Source organism: Amphibalanus amphitrite, unplaced genomic scaffold (genome assembly GCF_019059575.1).
Source record: "Amphibalanus amphitrite isolate SeventyFive unplaced genomic scaffold, NRLGWU_Aamphi_draft 000156F_arrow, whole genome shotgun sequence".
NCBI lineage: Eukaryota > Metazoa > Arthropoda > Thecostraca > Balanomorpha > Balanidae > Amphibalanus > Amphibalanus amphitrite.
Genome location: NW_024881651.1, coordinates 68,239 through 92,641, shown reverse-complemented (window position 1 = coordinate 92,641; position 24,403 = coordinate 68,239). Strand labels below are relative to the sequence as shown.

General features: G+C 47.7%; 1 protein-coding gene across 2 annotated transcripts in view; it reads right to left on the bottom strand.

Moving 5' to 3' along the window:
- Positions 1-234: 234 nt before the first annotated feature.
- The window catches only part of LOC122383157 (solute carrier family 46 member 3-like), a 49,315-nt gene continuing 25,146 nt past the window's right edge, over positions 235-24,403 (bottom strand). The window contains exons 6-12 of one of the 2 annotated variants that reach the window (XM_043369323.1): positions 23,639-23,762; positions 21,741-21,864; positions 21,118-21,219; positions 20,028-20,165; positions 19,406-19,489; positions 11,938-12,094; positions 235-2,112 (exon numbers count right to left, since the gene is read on the bottom strand). In XM_043369323.1, coding sequence (XP_043225258.1) covers positions 1,974-2,112; positions 11,938-12,094; positions 19,406-19,489; positions 20,028-20,165; positions 21,118-21,219; positions 21,741-21,864; positions 23,639-23,762 — 868 coding nt within the window. In that variant the 3' untranslated portion in view covers positions 235-1,973. Of the gene's footprint in view, positions 2,113-5,152; positions 6,858-11,937; positions 12,095-19,405; positions 19,490-20,027; positions 20,166-21,117; positions 21,220-21,740; positions 21,865-23,638; positions 23,763-24,403 lie in introns of those variants that run through there. The other variant, XM_043369322.1, reaches the window with a different exon arrangement.

Here is a 24,403-nt window from a genome sequence, read left to right as displayed (position 1 = left end):
CATGATGTCAAACAACATTCACTGTCTCCATCCAAACCACTTCATGGGTGATATTAAGTCTAAGATATGTGGGCGTAAACAATAGATATCATGTGTTGAGTAGTGAGCACCTTATCACACAGACTACATTAGAGTGAATCAAACTGTGAAAGATTATGCAATACTAGCCGTTACGTCTAACGGTCCTGAAATCCATTTTTTTACAACATATCTAAGACCATTTTTCAGTACATATGCGGTGCGTTTCATAAAATTAAGCTGTCAGACATAATGTCAAAGACATTACATAAATGCAAGCAAAGAAATCACATTAAAATCACACTAAGGTCATGCAACATGACACGATCATCGCTTCACAGTTTCAATCACGCATCGACTTTTTCCAATACAACTTCACTCATTCAGCAGCAATCATAGCACAGTACCATAGCACGTATTTCACACGTTTCGGAGGACTGTAACGGATGGAGTTTTGTGTAAAATCATAACATGTACAACTAACACGGTCAACAGAGTTTATGCTTAAACTTATGTCTGACTGTTGAGGATAGTTCAGTTGAGACTAGCAAACTGATTAGGAGTGGAGAGAAAGGATCACCATCAATCTATTTGTTCAGCACGGGTATATTATAGGTATAGGCACCAACGTCGCGTACGACAGTGATTCCATGTCTTTGATTATCACCGAACCAAGGGGTGAACACTGCACGAGGTATGAAGCATGACTATTGCTTATCGATAGATGTAAATTGAGCTGACGGTATCAGCGACTACCTCGGTCGCGGTCACTTTTGTACAGCCTACTGAAGTCTGATCACACCGCATCGAAGCGACCAACGTGCCTTACATTCATGCAGACACATTCATGACCACGCCAATCCATGCATCGACTGATGGAAGACTCGCTGCAATCAACGGAACTCGGTTCGTTCGCCACCAATCACATCGCGCAGTAAGACATGCAACGGGAAACATCAGTCATCGATATACAGCGGATTCACTAGAAATGCTATATCACAACCTACAAAAGAATACGAGTGTCAATACCGTACAGGTATTGAGGGACGAGCCCTTCCCTCAAGCTATATCATTGTCATGACCTAGCAAACTAGTGAATGAGTCTAAAAGCAGCTATCTAGGCCTGTATAAAATAAGAAACATGCGTTATGTAAAAGAGATTGTTCTATGCTGTACGGCCCCTATCCGGCGTGAGGTTTTCTTTACTATTCACCGTACCATTATGCAATTTTAGCAAATGCCCTAGCCTTAGAGGTGAAAAAAAAACGTTTCCTAGTTTGCCTAGGTAAGAGTACTTTACCTAAACTGAAACAGACTAAAAACAACGACAAAGCCCATAAAAACGATATGAAGCTGCTATCACGATTTGTAGAAACACTAGGCAGCACAGCAAAGCCCAACCACCATAACACACCACTCACCTAGTTATATGTAATGCCAGCCTCCACCCCCTAAACGGATGGCGGTTTATCAGACTAGTCATATTGTGTCTAATACCAGAGTCAGACTATTGCCAACACCACTCCCAACGTCTGCCAAGTGTCACAACTATTACTCTTGTCCCAGTCCCAGCGGACAGAACCGTCAGATAGGGACCTGTCAGGGTGGCCACTGCCCATACTCAGGGTGTGGCGGTGTGAACAGGCGCTGAGGCAGTGAGCCACGACCGTTGTGAAGAGGCACAGATGTAGTGAGACATGACCTGTGAGGAACAGAGGCAAAGATAGGCACAAAGCCAGTGAGGCAAAACCTCAGAGAAGGCAGTAGGGAGAGGAATCCTACCAGAGTGAAATCGGTCGAGTACGTCTCGCCGGGGATGATGGTTGCAGCGCCCACAGCCGAGGTCAGGTCGGCGGCCATCAGGCACTGCGCAGTCCGCACGTGGCGTCTCTCCTTCCCCACGGCGCCGCCGGCTGAGCTCTGAGTCGCTGAACACGCCGTCCTCCTACCACACCTCAGTTCTCGAAGATGATGGTGTCGCTGGCGTCGTCCTCAGCCAGTCGCTGTGCGTCCCGTTCGGCCTCCCTTTCCTCCTGTTCACTGATGACCTGGCTGTAGCCCACCTGACCGCGACGCTCGCGGTAGGCGCACCAGCTGAAACGGAACGGCGGATCGGTCAGAGAACACAGCACTCTGTGTGCAATACGGAACGCAGTGGGGAACCAACACACCGGAACCGAGTTTTTGTACGACACCATGGGTGAAATAGTGTTATCTCATCCATGACGACACTTTACTTAGCATGGATTACGAAACAAAGTAAGGAGCACACCATCCGCCGGCCGCCACCCAGTACCTATGCTATAAGCTTTTGCCAAATTGTGAGGGAACTCAGATTTGTTTTTCAATAGAAAAACACAATTCTTAAGAATAGTGTTTTAACTATTGACAACAAACCTTCGGTTACGGAATACTGTAAGTACAGAGCTCAAAGCACAGTGCGAGACCAAGGACATGATAGGATACCAAATGTACTGCTGGAAATTTTGTGTACAACATCGGATCCTGTTTGCAACACTGGGTCAAATTCACAACACGGGACCCCATTCTCAGCATAGGATCCAACACACATTTCGGAAACCAAAACACAACATTGGAACAAATGCACAGCACTGGACTCTGGCGTCTCGGTAGAGTGCAGAGCAAAAATGAAGAGATACACAGCCTTTAGACAGAGTTTGAACACAAAACTACATATTGGCATCTTACAGACTCGACACATTCAACAAAACCAGGCACTACATTTTCCAGCCATTGCCTTTTCTCTGATGCATTCTGCGACATAGCCTGGGCGCTCTTTCAACTCAAACATCAACACCGTTATTTTCGTCAACCATCACACCTTCGGCATTGAGCGATCACAAGCAATGTCCAAGCATTGAGTTCATACACATCGGGTACTATGTAAGTAAATGAGTGCGTAAGCGTTATGAAAGTTCACCATGGGAACGCACACAAACATGCGGATGTGACTAGACATGTTGACGAGTGATAACCTGGAGTAATTACCTTCATTAATTGAGGTAAAAACAAGCATAACTGAGGGCAATTGAACTGCATAATCGATGTATGGGAAAGCTCGACAGTAGACACGTGCCCTTGAGTTACAAGTTCAGTAGGCTGACCATTATAAAACCTTACAGCGACGCACTTCTAATATAATTTCCAGCTCACATGCACGCCAAAAAGAGACGGCCCAGCGAGAAAGCACAGACTATTGACAAAGCTTTCAGTCCTGATTAAGCCCGCTCCATTCTCTCTTCTTTCATCTCCAAAATGCAAACAAGCTGCACCGCCAATAAACATATATTTCATAATAATAAAACTACACACAATGACTTCCATTAACACCGCTATTAAAATATGACGGCTCACTAAATTCAACATGTCCACATAACTTAACAAATAGGTTGCCACGCAGGCAGAGACAAAACACCACTGACAGCCATTCAGGGACCAGAAGAAAGAAGACCCGCCTGCGTGAAAGGTAGGGGAGAGTGGGGCAAAGCGGCCACCCTAACGCTTCTCACGATGCCAACGCTTGATTTTTAAACTTGGAAAGATTCTTTCTATACCAATGTGATCCCTATTAAGTTGCCTTTTATTTCAACTGCGTTTTATTTCCAAAGACGTTCACATATGGAAGATATTGACAAAACTTTAAACCTATGCATATTGGCCACTTTGCCCCATACCCTGGGGCAAAGCGGCCACCGGCGTCTTCTCAAGTCCCGATATGAGAAACAAAATAGTTGCCTCATGTACGACTAGGGTATTTGATGGTGACAAGGTTTAAGCGAGGATGAATGTTTGCTTTGCCAGCATCCCACCTGTAGGTAAACAAAGAAAGGATTTTCATGAAAAAACATTTAATTGCATTATTTGGTAACTCATGCAACTGAAAAGTGGCCAAGATGAATGCATGACGACACATTTGAATATAAATAATGTTTTTTATCCAGATGGAAACAACTAATGGCCAGTTGCGGGGTGGCCACTTTGCCCCGGCCACTTTGCCCCGCGCATACCGTCTGAGACAAAAATATTCCAGCTTAGCTATTAGTGGGGTAAAAAACATTAAAACTGGTAGAATACATGTACGATAACCATGCACTACATGGACAAGAACTCTTATAAAAATTCCAAACGGTTATGGAATAACATAACATTAAAAAATTGTAAACATATTTGGTAACCTGGCGAGACATGCTTTTCCGTGTTTCACAGACCAATGGTGATGGGCCTGAAACCCCGATCTGGCTCATTCGAACGACCGTGAAGAGAAGTATAATTGGAAACCATAAATTGGAACTGACGCCAGCTATGAAGGGCTAAAACGATGGGTGGCCGCTTTGCCCCGGGTGGCCGCTTTGCCCCACTCTCCCCTACATGAGTGATACGGAATCAATGGGTCAATTACAGCCTATCGCTCATCACTTATCCAATATTATCAGGTGACTTGTGTATTGTGTAATGTGGTGGTAGGTGAAAGTGAAAAGTGGCTGGCTTCATTTGCATTGAACTGAGTGTTTTGATCACCTTTTACATGCGATTGAATCAATTTCGTTGTGTTGTCAGAAAATCGGCTTGAGCCGCTTATCCGCGTACGATTGTTTTTTTTTTCTACTCAAGGCATAGTAACAAATGCCGCAGTGTGCCTCGGATACTGCGGTACGCCAACAGCCAGGCAGGCAGCCAGCACATTGCTCCTAAGGACCAAGGAGCAATGTGTCATGCACGGGCCGATGCGACTTACATGACAATGGGCAACAGTAAATTTTGTTTTAGGTACGTAGGTCAAATAACTATAAAGTGACATTCAAGACATCTTCTTCGAACGTAGAATAACTCGTTATATTATATTGAGATGTCTTTTCGCAACAATACCCTCACCTATGTCAGTGATTATTATTCGGTATTTATCATTAGATCGTGTATTCCACCAACCACAAGCAAACGGGGGCGTTACAGTGGAAAATGGCCAATTCTAACACTTCTAATCATGCGGTTCACAGCGATCAATTAATAGGCATCCGCGTTTTTTTTTTTTTTTTGCTCTTGTGTGGATGTAAAAAAGCAACAAATGTACGCATATCCACTTTTACCAGTATTGCACATACACGTCGCACCCGAGTCGCATTCCAATGTGATGTTTATTGCTCACTGGGAAGGTTGTGTGAAATTACCGACAGAATACGAAGCGACACAAAGCCCTGGAAGCAGCATACACAACACGCAGCCGCCTTATAGCGCAGCCATTCGCCCATCTATGTACAGTCCACAGCAGAAGTAATGTGGGGTTTCAGTCATGGGTATGTTCTGCTTCTGAAGCTTAGGAACGATTAGCCAGACTACATTGAAGCTTTGAATGTAGCTTATATGTATGTATCGTCACCTTTGCAGCTGCAACTTTAGCTATTGACATCTTCTTTTCGATCACTCCGCATTAAACAATCGCCAGTCAAAGCCAACCGTTGAGATTGGTAAAACCCTACATTACTTTAGCGGTGGGCTGTACATAGATATATTATAAAAAAAAATATTTCTATAGAAAGTATAGTACACAAAAATCATACGCAAGACGAGATTGATTTAGCACACATTGAAGAACAGACTTTGCACATTCACAACCAAGTCAATAGCAATGCAACATAGCGAGTTACCGCGTCCAGCCTATCGAAAAACCCCAATCCGAAAGTCTCGTAAGATATTCTCGAGTGTATTATTAGATCGCGATACCAGACAGTTCAACGATACACGATACGCATTTCGCTCATTGCCATACGCTACATTACTACATTCAAAGATACGAGCCTTGTATTTCTGCACGAGGTCGTGTGGTATTTTTACTGGGATGCTATTGCTTAGGATTAATAACACAGCCCATAACCTGAGTGGATAATGACATACGTAAGCGAGTGAGAGCGTGGAGCGAGCGGCGTACTGTCCGCGTTATGACCCTACCAAGATGTCACAATCGATAGCGCACATTCCGAATGCTTTAGCTGTTTTATTCTTCCAGTTGAAAACCACCGCCGAAAATCGCTTTCGATACAAAGCTAACCCTAAGTAAGCTAAAATCTCTCTTGTAACATGCAAAACACATGAAAAGAACAAAACTGGCACACATGTATTCAAAATAAAAAGACGGAAGAGCAATCAGTACATGTTGAGCGCTAAGTGCAAGTAGCCTCCTCTCAAGTATCCATTACTTTGGTGCGTCAAATGTCGACACCACGAACGATTAAAACCTAAACTACGTGTCATGTCGAGCACGAGGTGAAAACAAAAGAGAGCAGCCTTCATCACCGTCCAATTACATCTTTGCATCTACTCAACCGTTGCGTTTTACATTGTACAAAAATAGCTCACAGAGGTCTCCTTCCGATCACAACAGTCACCGGTACCACCGTGCTAGTGCAGTAGCGATGCAAAAATCGCCTACCAACAGCGGGTGTCTCAAAAGAGAGCACGACGTCAGCTGCCACTCAAAGTGTCTATGGACGGATCTAATGCACATCAGTATCAACCAGCTGACGTTATAGATTCGCAATCATGGTCTCCACCGCCTGTTCTCTCGAGGCACACACTCCACAACCTTCAGTCTGGTTCACAGCCTCTCGGCGTGTCGATTGACGCCATCAAACGCCACAAAGTCGCTGTGGCCGTAGTAGTGGGCGGTCGCACGGGTCTTGTCCCGCGCCTGCCGCTTTCCCTGGCCGAGCGGCAGCGTCGGCGGCAGCGGCTTCAGCAGCGGCTGCCACTCCGGCAGCTGCTGGTGCTGGGTGTAGTAGTTGATCTCAGTCGGTGTACCGGAGAGGTCCCGCGCTGTCAGCACCCTGAAACGCCCCAGACGAGGACACGCGGGCCGTCAGCCGACGGATCGAGGTGCGGATAGACAGACGGGTCGAGCCGTGCGAGCGTTGTCTCACGGCGTGTGGCCGAGCCACGCTCGCGGGAGGGACCGAGTGATAGTCACAGCAGAGACCGAGAGACGCTCTCAGCAGAGAGGCTGGAAACAACACTCATATGAGAGTGGGACGACGTTCTCAGTAGAGACCGACTTGGTATACTGAGCACACTTCTCGACTGAGGCTGAGGGCTCTCCGCTCAGCAAACAGGGTGAAGCTCTCAACAGAACCTTCCCTTGTACCGTTTCGGCCTGTTAAGGCCTGAATCAGTCGCAGCTTGACCCTGCCAGCCCAAACCCGTGGAAAAGTAGTACGACCTCCTGTCCCTGTCCTGTCCTGTCTCGAAGTCCTGTCACCGTCGCTGACCGCTGGTTCCTGATGCCTGGTGGAGGCAGACAGGCCGTGGCGTGAGCCCAAGGCCCTGCTCGGTTGTACGATAATCGCTGAAATCGGTGCTGATAAAATTAAAACGGCGCTAGAGGTCCAAGAGGTGCGTTTCTGGAGGTCGGTTCGCGTATTCGATTAGTTCCTGAACGTCGTGCATTTCATAGAGGCAGAAGTACCTTCGTGCGTTTCTGTGTGCGCATTGTGATAGTCGATAGTTATCTCTACTGTATTCTGTATCGAGTCTGGTTTATGCTTAGCGCTGTACAATTGGTTATTATTCGGAGTTCCATCAGTTTATCCTGCTGTATTGTTGAATATAATCGTGTGTTCGGTGTTGACTTCGGAACATCCACACCTGATTCTTCTCTAGACATATCGCGTTCTGAGTTCAAATAAGTTCAGCCCTTCGAATTAACATTTTCCGATGCTGTCGTGCTGGTCGTTTCGTAAGATGGGTGGGCTATTTATCTATTTATTTGGATTGTACTGTTGCACTTACTTTTCGCTACGACTTTTAAAATCTGTCTCCATGCTATACCTATAATACGCTACAGTAAACGTAAGGTTCGTCTTAAGAACATCTGCGGCTATACTGAAACAATACTCTGTGAATTATGCTGTCAGAAAGTGGCAGGTTGCTTACATCGGAGTCATTACCCTGCGGAATACTGAGTTGTTCGACCAAAATCATGACAGGACCGCATCTAGCTTAACAGTTTAGCAAGCAGCTATAAAGCAGATGTATTGCGTGTAACAAAACTTGAGTCTCTGCAACCCCCATGTCCGTTGTTAGCATTGCACATTTTATTATCGCTCCGCTGCCCAGAATATTGATAATAAAACGATTTACTATGTGTCAGACCTAGCGCACGCTCAACTCTCGGGGGTCTTCTGCGATACAATGCGATCATTTGGGAGTCTCTTTTCAGCCACCTGACGGTTACATAACGTGCAGTAAATCTTCGTCGGATGAAATTGACATGGTAAATGGCTTGGAACCAGGGATGCGGAGCCGGAGCCGGAGTCGGAGCCGGAGCCGCCGGAGCCGGCATATTTTGCCCGGAGCCGGAGCCGGAGCCGGAGCCGTGAAACAATATAGCCCGGAGCCGGAGCCGGAGCCGCCAAAAAAGGGGGCGACTCCGACTCCTTATTTTTTGAAGAGGAAAAAAAATAATTCACCTATAGGGTCTTTCATAATGAATGTTACTTTTTAACATTTAGTTAGGAGCTCTTAATTTATCACTTCCGCGTGAATTTTATATGCGTATTGTTGCAAATTGATTAGGGTTTTGTCCCAAAAAATAAAAAATTCACAACGCCAATTTTCCTTCACGGAAAAGCAGAGTATGTCGACACCACTAAAACGCATTACGGATTACGGTCGACGGACAAGTCTTCATCCATTGGCTCTCCCCTGGGTCAACACTGAACGGGGTGGCTTACCTCAGGCTGCTCAAGGAATGCTTCTGCCTCAGGTCAGGGACAAGGTTCAAAGAGACGGCCTGTGGTTCCAGCAGGATGGTTCCACAGTGCACACCATGGCAGCTGTTGCGCCAGTGGCTGATCGAGAATTTCGAGGAGCGCGTTATCAGCCGCCTCACCGAGCGACCATGGCCACCACGGAGTCCTGACCTCTCCCCGCTGGACTACTGGCTTTGGGGAGTCGCATTGGCAGATCTGAGACAAAACCCTCCTGCAGCCATCCACTGTGAACCACAGTGGAGAGGTTTACTGGAAGCCTGGACCCAGACGTTGTGAGGCGCGGGGTCGACACCTTCGTCAGAGGGCCGAAACGTGTGCCTTAATTAAGGGCGATACAGTGGAAAATTCCTGAGGAGCATTAAAATGAAAGTTGTGTGTGCAAAAACGCTAATGTGTTTCTGTTTCATGTGATGGTACATATTACATGAGGAACATATATGTCCTGAGAAATAGCTCTTTCAAAAGTAACATTCATTATGAAAGACCCTGTAGTTCGGTTTGACAGTACAAGGCAGTAAAACATATGGTACTTACGTCATGGGCCATCAAGTGAATGAAAAAAGCCGAATATCCCCAGTATCCCACAGTAGTCAGTACGCAATCAACTTCCTGTCTGCTCCTCCCCCCCCCCCCCACGTCTACTGCATCCCCAGAACATGAGGACCGGTCATCAGGTGACGGCCATTGTTTTCAAGCCAGTGCAGTGGACTGCGACTCCCAGCACCGTCTCTTCCCCCACCCCCACCCCCACCCCCCAATGCAGCCGAGACGGGTGTCAGCTTACGATGGTTCAGTGAACTCCGATTCGCGGCGACTGCGTTTCCAACGCCATCGCTTCCTAGTCCTTTGTTCTGCCAGTTCTCTCCGAGGTGCGTTTGCGCGGGGACGCGGTGAGCCGGTCATGGCAAAGAGTAACGCGTATAACCAATCCAATTTGTCTTCCACCCGTATTTAATTAATTGCATAGGGGATGTACTGAGTCGGAGCCGGAGCCGCCGGAGCCGGACCATTTTACTCGGAGCCGGAGCCGGAGCCGGAGCCGCCATAACATTTCACCCGGAGCCGGAGCCGGAGCCGATTTTTTTCTCCGGAGCCGGAGCCGGAGCCGTCTGAAATTTCCACGGCTCAGCATCCCTGCTTGGAACCACACATTTGTCAATTTGTGTTCCAATATGGACACGAATTTGAGGCAGCGGTACACCATCGGACCCTTTTAAACGACGGTCTATCTTTAGAATATTCATTCAGCGGATGCCTCAGCAGTGGACCGGCATTATGCTAGCTGGACCCTTCCAAAGCCCTCAACTCACTGCGTGGTAGGCATTCTTTTCCGGCACAACAACTTTAATCCTTCTGTCGGCGTGCTTCCCTTTCATATTGACCAGCTCAATAAGCTACGCCGTAAATAACCCGATGTGCCAAATAACGGCAATGCCATTGGCAATATCACCCATATATTCATAAAGCACATGATTGTATCCCAAAGTACGCTAGAAAAATAATAAACTACGTACTTAATTAAACATGAACGATTCGCTCAATAGACGAATTCACAATGCAGCAAATGTTGCCCGACTGTCCATCAGACTACAGTTATTTTATATTTATAGTACCTTACGAACAGACGCCTCGTCATCGCCGCCCTTTCGTCCTATCTACCCTCTTCCATTGAGCTATTCGACCCGTTTCTCCTTTCGACGGCCCGCTGAGCTCGGACACTGCTTTGGCTCTACATGAACGGACCAAAATACGATTGATGCTACCATAGCGCTAACATTACGTCTGGGGAAGAGTGTCAGGCAGGCGGACTCTCACATTATGTCGTTCATATCATACTCCGCGATGTGATGTAGCACCCCTCATCTTGCTTGAAAAAAATATATATATATGCTACGCAAAGTCGTAACTCATGCCACATTGTTGTTGATGTAATGTGTTGTAGGTCATTGTTTTGCTACGATAAATTATGAGACCACTTAGTGTAGGTTAGGCAACTGTCTTAATATTTATGAGCTTTTAAAGTCTGGCGTTATTTTCTTCGCATACCCTCAGAAACTGTACACCTTTATCCATGTCTCTCGAGCACTGCTGAGTGCGGCTGTGTTTTTACCTTCTGCCTAACTTCTTAAACAACCGACGTCTTAACTTCAATCAGCCGCTCTTAACCAATGTTTTATGATACTATGTTGTACGTGTGCACCTAATTCAGGTCTGCGGTGGTGTTTCAATAATCCGATGTTGAAGGCATCCGCCTTCAGCAGTGGATTATTGAAACAGGTGGAAGGGAAGACATTTTATTTGTTCACTAGACTGTCCAGTTTGTAGACTGGACAGTTTGTCTTTTCCTTACGACGAGTGGTCGTTGTCTGACGATGACATCTTGCATGCGCGTTCTTGAGAAGCGGATAGCTTGATAGTTCTGTCTTATCGGAGGAGCCAACAGACCATGTAAAAGCATCCAGACTTGCTCAATTTTCGGCATCCAAGGAAACTTGAACGAAATGCTGTCCGCAGAGTCGACACATCTCCAATGTCGCGGCGATGGCGCTTCAGTTGTCGGTAGGTGGCGTTGTTTGCCAATCGGAGTGACAGAAGTTTGCGGCAATCCGGCGACTCTTGATCGAGTTAGTTTGGTTCAAACAGATTCAGAGAAGAAATAGAGTCTCCATCATCGAAACCCACCACCAAAAAGCCCAGTGGAAAAACAGCTCGACTGAGAAAGGCTGAACATGCAAAACGAAGAGCAGCACCAAAACAAACACACGCACCAATACACTCAAACACACATACACACAGTACACACACGGCGAAAAGGTAACACGGCATTGTCAGAGCGCGACCGGCACAGATAAACAAGTACAACAGTGACAAACAGACATTCATGAGGTATCACTTGTCTAGTGTACCTGCCTAATGTAGTGTATGTAGTAACTACCTGGTGGCTGGTAGTAGAAAAGGTATCTGTCTAATACCTGCATTTCCACAGATAACCCCCGGTCGAACCAAGTCAGTTCAATATCCTCACTGGTTTACTGTACACCAAGGACTCTAAGTGCTCTGAGTTTAAGTGAGTGGGACTGTGGGCTGTGAACTGCCCTATATGCTCAATGCAGTGTAGGACAGCAGCCTCAGTACTCACAGCAGGATGATCAGGGTGGGTGACGTGATTCCCGCCGCTATGAACCAGACGACGCCCGGCCCGTGCTCCAGCACGGCGTTATAGAGCAGCAGGAACGCTGACGATGTGGCCACCGAACACACCGACTCCACCGCCGCCAGGAAGGAGAACACCACGCCTGACGGGGCGAAACAGACATGGGCGGGCGAACGTCGGGAGGAACTGGTCAGAGGACGCATGGGAGGTTCTGTGAGCACGTTGGTAAAAGTGAGAGACCGATGGAGAATCATAATGGCACACCCCGTAAGCAAGTGATCGTTTCAACGCGTCATAAGCGGGCTGGTTTGAAAACATTAGCCATAAAGCATGGACACCTGTGACTACGTAGGACACTCTGAAATGATGCAGAAATGTGAGGAAAACAAGAGAAAATGTCCTGCTGTAATCAAGGTATACAAACACTTTCATTACATACAATGTCGACTAACGGTGTTGACTAGATAATGATAACATTGCTAACGCAAACAACAACAAAGGCGACCCCTCAGCCCTTATCTGCCGTGCAAAGGCAAAAACGCATATCTAACATTTTTCTGTCAGCACAAAATTTTACACAGGGGCGAGTTTTGTGATTTTCGGTCATTTTGGTCTTCCATTGACCAGAAGCGCAGCAATGTATATATCATTTGAAACAGAATAACGCGCTCTACCTATGTACATGCGTATCATAGTCCAAAAGTAATAAATATTCATATAATTACATAAAAGTTTTTCTGCCATTGCAATATTTTCTTTGCGGGGGTGACCCATGCCAACAACAAACGCGTATCTGGGCAAATCCACACAACGGTAGATATGCGTATTTGCCACTCGGCACAAGGCAGTAGCACTATAGGCAAATACGCGCATTGGGAGATATGCGCACGTGCCATTGGACACAGACGCCACCAGCTAGCTGGAAAAGAGACGTATAGTAAGATGTGCCTAATTGCCACAATCGTCCTATCGAACTAGACAACTAACATATTTTGTATGATACGCTTGTTGTTTCGTGGCTCGTGCATACAAAACTTATGCCCGTAAATACATATGCACACGTAACTGACCACACCCTGTGATCAATACGGGAGATGCAGATTCACATAGCTGGCAAGACGTTTGTGCGTTGGTATACATAATGTTGTGACGCTGTCGTGGATCCTCACGCAAGTGCCTGGTTCCGTAAAAAGGTTGCCGGCCTTTTGACCCTCGCACTTGAAGAGCGGGGGAGGGGTCGTATGGAGTATGGACCCCTCTGTTTTTCGAGAATAACTCGCGCAAAAAGCGGCCGATCGCAACAAAACTTTACTTGCCCTTGAATTTAGAAATTTTACACCTATTCGAAACAATCTGATGACCTTGACCCAAATGACCTTTGAGCTGTGACTTATTTCTCAAGACCGTGTTTGGCCGAAATCGCGATTCGGCGTATATCAACTCACATTATCCGCGCGTTTCCAGTCTTCCAGGGGGAGGGGGGGGGGGGTTTAAGGTCCAATGAGTTCCTTCAAACAGGGGTAAATGTTGGCACAGCAGGCGCACTACCTATACTTTGTTTATACTTTATATACTTTGTTTTTACATGCCGAAGTTGGCGTCCAATTTTCTTATTTCTTTCACTATATGATAGCAAATACATTTTTAAGTACATATTGAGAAAATCTAGTTAATACAACCATAAAATGGCAGTTAGAACTGTGCTAAGAGTAAGACCTGTTCCGGTTACGGCGGGATCAGCCGACGCGGAAAGTTTCAGCCGCAATTTTGTGCATAGGTAAACCCTCGTAACTCAAAATTTTACCGGCCGATTTTCGTATTTCTTTGGCCATTAAATTGCCAGTACATTTGCAAGGCTCAATTGGTGTTTAGAAGCGAATCGATTATTATCAGCGGTTACAGCGCATTGCAAAGACGGAAATGTCCGGCGCCGGCACAGTCTTGAATTTAGGCGGCTAATAACGGCCAAGGCCTTACATATATTAGGATAACGGCCGCCGCGGCGCCAGGCGGCGGGATGTTGTTTACACGGTACACTTTTGTTATTAGCAAAGTTTTGGGCCAATTGACTTGATGCTTACACGGCAACATGCGCCACTATTATTATTTTTTTCTGAAAGAAATCATGCACTGAACATTTCACGCTAATAGAGTAATTGCGGGATGAATTATTTGCGTTGAAGCTTTAGCTTTTGTCAATGCATGGCAAAAAAAAAAAACAGCTTAATTTTCAAAACATTTATAATATTTGTTTTACGCTGGCATGTTTTATTCAAAAAGGACACAGTCTCAGAGTCGGTACATATACCTAATCATCTAAGTCATTACGTAAAACATGGTAAAACATTCAATTAATAAGCGTTTTTGCAAGTCCCTCAGAAATCAGCCCCGGGCAGCGACGGACTGCCGGCCGGCCGACCGGCCCCGGGTGGCTGGAAGCAGGGGCCAGTCACTGTTTGGTCCGGATGTGTAGGAGCAGGAGCAGCACTCTTTTTCACGTATATTCGCGTATTTATTTAGGCACATTGACATGCAATGTCATTATATCTGATACGATGCGAGATCACAGACCAGAGATCCAGCTTATAACTTATATCAAATATCTAACCGATGAATCAAATCAAAAGGACTATGTACGATGTACGTCAGACACGTACCCAGGATTTCGCCCAAGAAGGGGTCACCCGCTCTTGAAGGGGCCCGCGAGTCATCCGGGGGCCCGGGGTCAGCCCAGGCAAGGACGTATCCAGGACCTTTCGATGGGAAGGGGGGAGGGGCACGGTGGGTCTAGTCCCACTGGCAGACGGGCCTCTTTAACCCTATTAGTGGCAGGCTCCTGGCTACCCCATATTAGTGGCAGGGGGGGGGGGCTGTTTACGACCCCCCCTTGATATCTCGAGATCTAACCGGCCGATTTTCAAAATTCAAACGGCATTCGATTTGGCTCAACGTGATCTACATTTCTAAAAAAAAAAAAATTAAAAAATGTCAATAGGGGGTAGAGGGGAGTAAAAACGGGCAAATTGCAGATACATTTTAGACTGTTTATCACGGCCAGGTTTCTGAACCAATCTTAACGCAACTTTTGCCGATCGATAGAGAATGAACCAGGAATTCACATGGATCCTAAAAATATGCATTTTCAAAAATCATAGGCGGATACAGATCATTGAGATTGGGGGTACACAAAAAGTATAGTAAATAAGGTTTTTGTTGGTACTGTTTCTAAAAAGGGTGGCAATGGTCTTGTTATGTTACAATTTTCTTATGAGAGAACGACTAAAATTGTATTGGTCATGCATAGGCGGTGTCAGGGCACCTATGTTGGGAGGTAAAAAATAACCCCCCTTTTTGGACGCCTGGATCCGCCTATTATAGCAAAAACGTGTCAAAAGAGGATGCACAATAACTTTGTATATGTTATCACATGATACCTTTCATTCACTGTTCGTAAAACTGGTGCAGCATCGTGATCTTCGCCCAAATGACTCGCTTCACGAATAGGACCCCCAATTCCCAGTGCTCTGGAGCCGCCCCTGGTAAAGTTATGAACTTGAAATTTTCAGGGAATGTGCCCAATTTAGTTTTAGGAAAAGTCAGAAAATTTCAGCATCGTAGCTTCAGCGGTTTCGGAGATATTCCCGAAAAACCTGAGGGGTGGATAAAAACAACCCCCCCTGCCACTAATAGGGTTAAAACGGTCTTTGCCGTGAGAAAATGTGGAAAATTGGCAAGTAAATGTATCATTTATGCCCGAGGAGTGTCCCTAATATACACTAATGTCTAAGGTGCATAGTATTTTACGAGCGAGAGAAGCGAGCGAGCTCCTCTGAGTCACCGTCCTCTGAGTCACCGGTGTGTGGCGCGCTCAGAGGTGCCAGTGAAAGGCCGTCAGATGCGTTGGTTTTGGGTCCTCACAGGCGCCGTTGCGGGGTCTCAGGGCTTAGAGACATTGTTGGGGCCATCATTGGCATGTGTGTGGCCGTGCAATGTGGCCTGCAAGTGGAAAGTGGCCCTTCATAGGCTGGCAAGGACACTCAGAGGGTGGTAAGAGGCCCTCAGAGGCACTGTTACGTGGCCCCTTAGAGCCGCCAGGCCGATGTAGGCCCTTAAGATGCGCTGGTGTGGGTCCCTTGGAGGTGGCGTGAGGAGCTTCGCAGGTGCCGTCGTGGTGGCTTTTAGAAACACTGTTGTGGGCCGTGGGGCTATCACAGACGGATGTGGAGCCATTGCAGCTGATCCCTCATTGGCCGTTACTAGGGCCATCAGAGGTCGACAAGGTCTCTCATAAACCGGCATTGGGCCTTTATGGAGATAAGTGTGGCTACATAGGAGCCAATTACGTGCTCTCACAAGCCCTGTGTTGTCTTTCCGAGTTGAAGCGCGGCTAGCACGAACCCTCTGCCACCAACTGGCGCCGCAGGGCCCCTCGGGTTCGAAGGAACCCTAAACCCGAGAACGGGCACGTACCCCCTCGCTTCCTGGCTATGCCACTGAATCCAAGTGATCAGGAAGGAACCCTTCAGGTAATCAGGGGCCTCTCAGATGACCAGGGATTTTCAATTGATCAGGGGCCCACCAGGTGACCAGGGGAACCTCTGGTACCCAGGGGCCCCTCAAGTAACCAGGGACCCCTTAAATAACCAGGGCCCCTCAGTAAACGGAGGCCTCTTAGGTAACTGTAGGAGTCCCTCAGATAACCAGGGTCCGGCAAGGTCTCTCAGGTCCGTTTTTGACGAGGCTGTTATTGACGTCAGGTGCGAGCCCTTTGCCACCAGCAGAGGGCCCTTTCAAGCCTTTAGACTTTTGACTTTTGAGCCGTTTAAGGTCTCTTGAGGGCCGTTCGACGTCTGTTGAGTTCCCTTTGAAGCCTTCTAAGGGCCCTTTGAGCAGCCGAGGGGCCTTTGAGGCCTTTTGAGGGCCTCTTGACGTCAGCTGAGGACCGTTTGGGGCATTTTTATGGCCATTAGACGCCAATTAAAGACCCTCTGACACCAACTGGGGGCTCTCTGACACCAGCTACGGGCTCTTTAAGTTTGACGCCAGCTCAGATCCCTCTGACAACAGCTGGGGCCCTCTGATGCTAGCTCAGGGCCCTTTGACGCCCTTTTAGGCCCTCTGAGGGCCCCTTGAGGCCTTCTAAGGGCCACTTGAGGCTTTTTGAGGGCCGCTTGACGCCAGCTGAGGACCGTTGGACTCCAGCTGAGGACCGTTTGAGGCCTTCTGATGGCCATTTGGCGCCAGCTGAGGGCCCTCCGACACCAGCTGGGGGTCCTCTGACATCAGCTAAGGACCCTTTAACCCTCGCCCGCACATGGGGGGGGGGGGTTGCTACCCCCCCAGGTAGTCTTTCTGCTCTGCACTCAACAATTTTAGAGCTAGAAGGCTGATTTTTCGTATAGCTGCTCCTCTATCCTTTCTTGATGTCCACTGAAAATTTCAAGTTTCTGTGGTTTTTGGTTTCGGAGATATGACCTTGTTTTTCAGGTCATGTCATGACCCAAATGGCCAATTCTCAACATCTTGCGTTGGCTATGGGCCTTGTGAGCTTTTGAAACCTTGATTTCGGCCTTTTTTGCCAGTCTTACCTCCCACCTATCATGGAACATGTTGTTCGACGATGTACAGATGTCAAGGTCAAGGTCAAGGTCAACCTAGGTCATCTAAGATAATTGCGTTTTAGGCAAGCGGAATTTACTTTTTGTGAAGTTTTTTTGACTGCATTTTTGGTAAAAGCCTCTCAGATAATGATTTCTTGTAATATGGACACATAAACAATCGGTGCACACTTCAGTATACACACAGACACACACAGACATACAAACACATATAATTGACCTTGACCTAACTTGACCTGAAATGACCTCAGCAGCAAAAACCTGGTCGGGTAGTGTGACAAAGAGGTTCTAGCTGGCTTGGCACCAGAAAACGGCATCGTTATCGGTATATGCTAAGCAGCGCACTTGATATCCAACGGTGACCCAAAACAGCAACATTTTTTAGTTTGACCTGACCTGGGAGGTCAATGACTGATCTGAGAAGGTAAAACTGGGTATCATTGGATTCGTCTCTTCCCAAAGAATCTTTTTTGTCTTTACCGCTAAGCTCTATCTCCAACAGGAACGAAATGGCGCGGGGCGGGGGTGGCAACCCCCCCCCCCCATGTGCGTTCTAGGATGGGAAAATAGCATGTGCGGGCGAGGGTTAAGGCCTTCGGAGAGCCGTTTGACGCGAGCTCAGGGCCCTGTGACGCCAGCTCAGGGCCCTCTGACGCCAGCTCAGGGCCCTTTGACGCCCTTGAAGGCCTTCTGAGGTCCGTTTGACGTTGGTGAGGGCCCTTTGAGGCCATTTGAAAGGCTTTTGAGGTCATCTTGGGCCCTTTCAGGCCATCTGAGGGCCCCTTGACACCATCTGAGAGCCCTTTGACACCAGATGAGGCCCTTTGACGCTAATTGAGGGCCCTTTGAGGCCATCTGAGGGCCCTTTGACACCAGATAAGGGCCATTTGACGCTAACTGATGGCCCTCGAGACCATCCGAGGACCCTGTCACGCCATCCGAGGGCCCTTTGAGACCTTTTGTTGAGTGCCATTGCAATTTCACCACAATCACCCTGGCTGCGCTACTAGGCATTTTATGGACTCATATGAGACTGCTGGGGAACGAGATGGGCCCTCCCGGTCTTTTCAACCTTTATTTCATCTCATTTTAAAACGGTCTTCGGCGGTCTAATGATTAGGGGGCCCCCGACTTGAATGGAATGGATCATCTCATTGTCCTCATTGTGATATAGTGGAATCCAATGAATAATGATTCAAGAACTTACATTCGCAAATAATATTGGTTACGAGCCTTTCCCTTTTCACGGCTGATTCACTCATCGAAAAAAGAATCACGTGTTTCACTACGATACCTCCGCTCAGGAGAAGCGGTCAAAAGCGCATATCTGCAAAGTTCGTCGAATGAACATAATTGAGAATCGCTCCACCACGACAAAAACGCACATCTACGTTGCTCGTTCACTGTTTACCAAGCCAAAAACGCGTATCTGCACAGATACGCGTTTTTGTCTTGGAATGCAAAGACATTACTGCACACGGAGACCAACAATACGCATATCTGCAACAGATATGCGTTTTTGTTTTGGAAGGAGGATTATTTAATCCAGACGATTACCAGCAGGGAGTAGATATGTAAAAGTTATGTGTTTTTGTCTCTGTGGATGCCTGCCTAATTGTGTTGTGTGTGCTTTTTCCAAACTTATATATGAAATATTTAGTTATTAAATGACGTATAGACTTTAATATTGATATGAGCATGTGTAGCTCATAGAGAGGAATCGAATGGTATAAAAAAAAACAAATTTTGCCAAAATTGTTAGTTATGCGTTTTTGCCTTTGCACGGCAGTTATTGATTGAGGTTCCTGGGGACGGGACGCCCTGTAGACACGTACCAAGTTCCTCCTTGGCGACGTTTTTGGAGATAATGGAGCGTAGTGTAACGCTGACCAGGGAGCCGGGCAGGCCCAGCAGAGTGGCTGTAATAACAAATCAACAGAAGTTAGCATCACCCACGTCGGGCAGAGGCGGGTGACCCACTGGGGAGACAGACATACTCGACAGGATAGCTATTTGCATCGCGAAGGTTGGTGTTGCACTATTGGCCGCAAGATAAGGGTTCCAGCGACCAGAAGCTTGGGGGCGGCCTAAATATGCATATTTCCTGTCAGACAGACAGCTTTGCAAGCTGTCAAAGCATCCCAGCTACCAGACTCGGTCTGAGTGCACCCAGTCCCATTGCAGTGGGAGAGAGGCGAGGGTACTAACAGCATCGGAGCTACTACTCTCTGGAAGCCTTATCTTGGGACCACTAATATACCGGTTTGGACGAATTGAAACAATTACACTGCATAAGTCCCCGATGGGAATTTCCCAGAGAGGCAAAATACACTGTTCTGTCAACGTTTGATCATGGGGAGGTTCTCTAGTTGAGTCAGCTGAGTTCACCCTAAAGATCAGCCAAAGTTTGGTCTCACTGCAGGACGTGCACATTGCACAAGAACAGCCCGCACATACCGCCGTAGAAGAGTCGGGTGGTGGTGACCACGCCCCGCAGCGCCAGGCCGACGACACGCATCACAGAGCAGACCACGCCGATCGTCGAGTCGCGGATGCCGCAGACAAAACTCAGCAGCGGCAACACCACCAGGTTATCTGAGAGAGCGCGGGGAAGGAGAATGTGAGCGCTTGGTAAGAAGAGGATAACAACAGACCTCACCGGGGATGCGAATGTGAACTCAGCACCGTGAGGTCAGCAACGGCATTGGGGAATGCCTATTGGCAGCTGTGGAGCCAGGGCCGGGGATAAATAATAACTGAATGGACACAGTACCAACAGGGAAGGGCGTGAATCCAGGGCAGGTAAATGTCCGGGAAGGCAAGAAAAGTAAGAAAGGACAAGTCCAAAAGATTTTCTAGTTCAACAGCGGATTGGAAGACTCGGATTAAGACTTGGGATTGTAGGTAACTGTGGTGGATGAGTACTGTGCATATCAATAGCATCAGCGTATCCGTCAGGACTTGATGACAGCTGGGGAGCAAAACTCGTCGTGGGATGCTACTTTGCTAATGAAGTTAATTGTTTATTTCGTAAACCATTAAAGCGAATCCCAAATTATGAACCAATAACAAAAAGGCATTGACTTCATAATGCTAACAAAAACAGCCATCACTTACTGAATTTTTTTTTGGATATGAAAACTAAACGTTTAAATATAAAACACGAACATAAAACATAGATGGGAAACACAATAAGATTGATGTATCTAAAAAGTATAATTTGAGTGATCACGCCAGGACGCAAAGAAAATATCATGTGTCACTAGATAGCAGGCAGCTGCGTAACTGTGCCCCTTTGGTGCGTGAAACGATTACTTACATATAATAACATATGTTTTGAACAAACGGCTTGTACAATTAAAAATAGCAACGAAGCATCACTGCCAGTCACCTGCAGTCACCAGTTAGTTTCCAGTCACTGCCTGTACAGTCGGCACACACAGACCTGACAGCATTGAGAGCGATATGCGATCCCATCTGACCTCATACCGAGTCTATTCACATATCGCGATCCCTCCGACCTTTAACCATACCAACCGATACTCACAGAACATACAGACGACCAGCACGACGGTAACGTAGGTGGAGTACTGGGCGTAGTTCCAGGCCAGCACACGCTTCACGTACGGTAGCACGATGTTGGACTCCCCTGGAACCCGGGACCGGTCACTGGAGATTATCACTACGGTCACCGGTCGGCTGGAATAGGCTACGTTACGGGCACGAATGAAGGTATGCTGGGTAGTAACAGCGGGGCCGACAGAGAAACAACGAGATCATTAACCCCGCGACCCGACCCGCAAGGTCAGGCTGAAACGCTATCATTTCAAATGAGCGGTGGGGTCGCAGAAAAATATTTAACAGAAATGAACATGTCATCTACATATCCTAAGTGCTTTTCAGTCCAGCTCAATCGTACGTAATATTAAATAATCGATGTTATCTATCCTTCGAGTCAGATGCTCATTAGCATTATGCATGTCCAACGGACGTCTTATATAACATCACCATCCATTTCCTCCGTAGTCAAACCTTTCCTTCCCACGTGAGCCAGCCATCCGTTGTGCTAGCATCAGCTGCCCAGCCCATTCCCTGGTCGCTCACGACCCACATCCGCCACTAGTTGCCCACCATCGAGACACACCCGCGCCTTTTCGGCGCGCCAATTACCGCTGAAGGTCATCTGGTGTATCACGAATCCGGCCATCGCTAGCAGCATCGTGGAGCGGTTGTAGCCGTGCCTTGGACGGAAGCAGGTGTGGACTACGCGACAGATGTTCTGCTTGCTCAGCACCTGCCGGAGGACCCGCAGGGGGCAGGTGGGGTGGACAGTTCTGTCCGCGGGCTGTTTACGCAGATGGGACCACACGCGAGGGGGGGGGGAGCCGGTGACGGACCCCGGTGACGTTTGTTGGCTAGGTCGGCGGGTCCGTGGAGGTTAATGGAGAGGAGGGAATTCATGACAAGAGAGTGGCGGGGGTTCGAGGAACAGGCGCATTAAATGGAGAATGGCGTGGATGGAATGGTGATAAGACACGAACAGAGGGCAGTGGGGACATCCGAGAGGCAGGGCATTGAAGTTGCGGAGACGCAGCTGATGGAACGGGGCCAGATGGGAGACGGGAAGGAACGGGAAGGGATCAGACGGGACCGATAGTGGTAGGACGAGACTGAAAGAAGCTGGGACAACGGTCACTAGGATATATTTACCAGTGACGTTATGAAGTCAAGGGTAGCGACGCCAGCTCCACAGGTCAATGCACTGCTCAGGTAACAAAACCTAACACCCGCCAACCGGTAACACTTCGGAATCGGCCTTGATGTGTAACCTCGAGTAGTCGTTACGTAACACAACAACCAATCATGGCTTCGAGACGATGCTGGCTCAAGGCGTAGGACCACAAGAAGTTGACTATGGTAATAATCTGAACATCAATAAAAAGCCAGTCCGAATATGGAAAACAAATTACGTTCACGCTTGATGAGCACTGAGCAGCCTTACTGGGAAGTGAAGACATTGCGTTTTACGCTTGTTACAGTCCATCATAAAGTCCATTGCCATTGGTTTTCGAAGTTGACATTTACTTTTTACTATTCATTTCACGATCTGCTTGATTAAATATTGATATTATTCGTTTTAAGATATGTGTCTGGATGACGAATAATCAAGGCGTGATATCTTACACAATACACATACACATTCCTACTCTCGCAATGAGTAATCTGCCACAAGTAATCTGCAATAAGCAAACTGCAGGCCAGGCGAAAGCCTTGCCTGCAGTGCGCCAGCCTTTCGCGTTGTGTGCTAGCAATTGGCCAATAGGGAAGATGGTGATCGGGACAAATTAAATATAGTGTATCACAGCTCGTCGAAGGAACCCTACTCTTCAATTCAACAGCATAGCTACACTTGGGCTGCCCCATTTGACATTCAATGCCAGCAAAACAAACTCGCACCACCAGCACCCGCGCCGAGAAGGTGACAAATGGAGGCCATCTGTAAATGGTCATCAGGGCCGCACTAATTAGTTAGCTGGGTGGTCAGCTGTTTGTCAACTCGACGGGTATAGGTACCTAACACACCAGCCCTAAGCCACAGCGTAACTGTGGCATTGCAGAGGATACAATCAGCTCACAAAAAGTCGGCGGCATAGTTACTTAAACGTTGACAGCCGAGAGGTCACCTGTCTGAGCTCCATATGAAACAGAGATGTAGCACTACCGGACAAGCCACGCCCACCAGAGCTTTACAGCTGAGTGCTCATACTGCGTAGTGCAAAACAGATACTGGTTAAAGCATGCTGATAGCCTTGGGCGCAGTCAACGCGACATGATATAGCTGTCACGCGCAGTTGCTCCCCAGAACAACCAACCGTGGCACGCAGACAGTCTTACAGGAAGAACTCTAACGGAGCGCGGCATCATCAGATCGGATATTTGAAAGACTGCCGAAGATCTGGCCTTCCCAGCAGCCACTTATAATACATATGTACGTCCGTCCGGACAAACAAACAAACGCCTGCCCACTCGTCCGTTCGTCCGTTCGTCCGTCCGTTCTCTCCACGTACCGATCCAGTCGCAGCCGCCGCGGAGGCCAGGTCCTCCGAACTCCTCGACTCAGGGACCAGGAACACGCCGTAGAGTAGAACCAGTACGTTCAGTCCTCCGGCCACGCAGTACAGAGGCACATACCTGGGAATGGACACCGACGGAGCGGAGTTAGAGGGAGGCTGTGACAGGCCGGGAGCGGGCGGGGAGGGGCAGGGGAGAGCGGTGGAGAGGGGGAGAGCGGTGGAGAGGGGACGGGGTGTAATGTGAGTCATGTTACGCGCGCAGCGGCGAACTCTGATAGAGGCAGGCCAAATGAACCTGCGCTGGCCGGTTTAGAGGCTCACATGATGTTTTACGGTGTCTTTTTGTCAACGTTTGGACGTATGACGAATTGCCTCATCACGTAATTATGAGAGTGAAACTAATCAGCATTAAAAACTCCAGTCACACGATAAACAAGTCGAGACAAATTAAACGGGTCATGGATCGCAAATAGCTGTTGACACCATGGCTGTGAACATGAGTTATCATCAACAAAACATTATACAACTAACCCGACAAAACAAAAAACCACGAAGTTGAACGTGTATCTGAAGCGAGGAGTACACTTGCGGCCCATTTATCATTAAGTACAGCTACACATTAAGTAGCTTTGCTTTCTGGGTCACTGGTCGCCCAACTTTCCTGAGCCAAGATGCACCCCAGATGCATCAGATCATATGCATCAGATACTCAGAAGACCAACCGATTCTGATTTTGACCTAGCATTCCCTGTGTCCGCT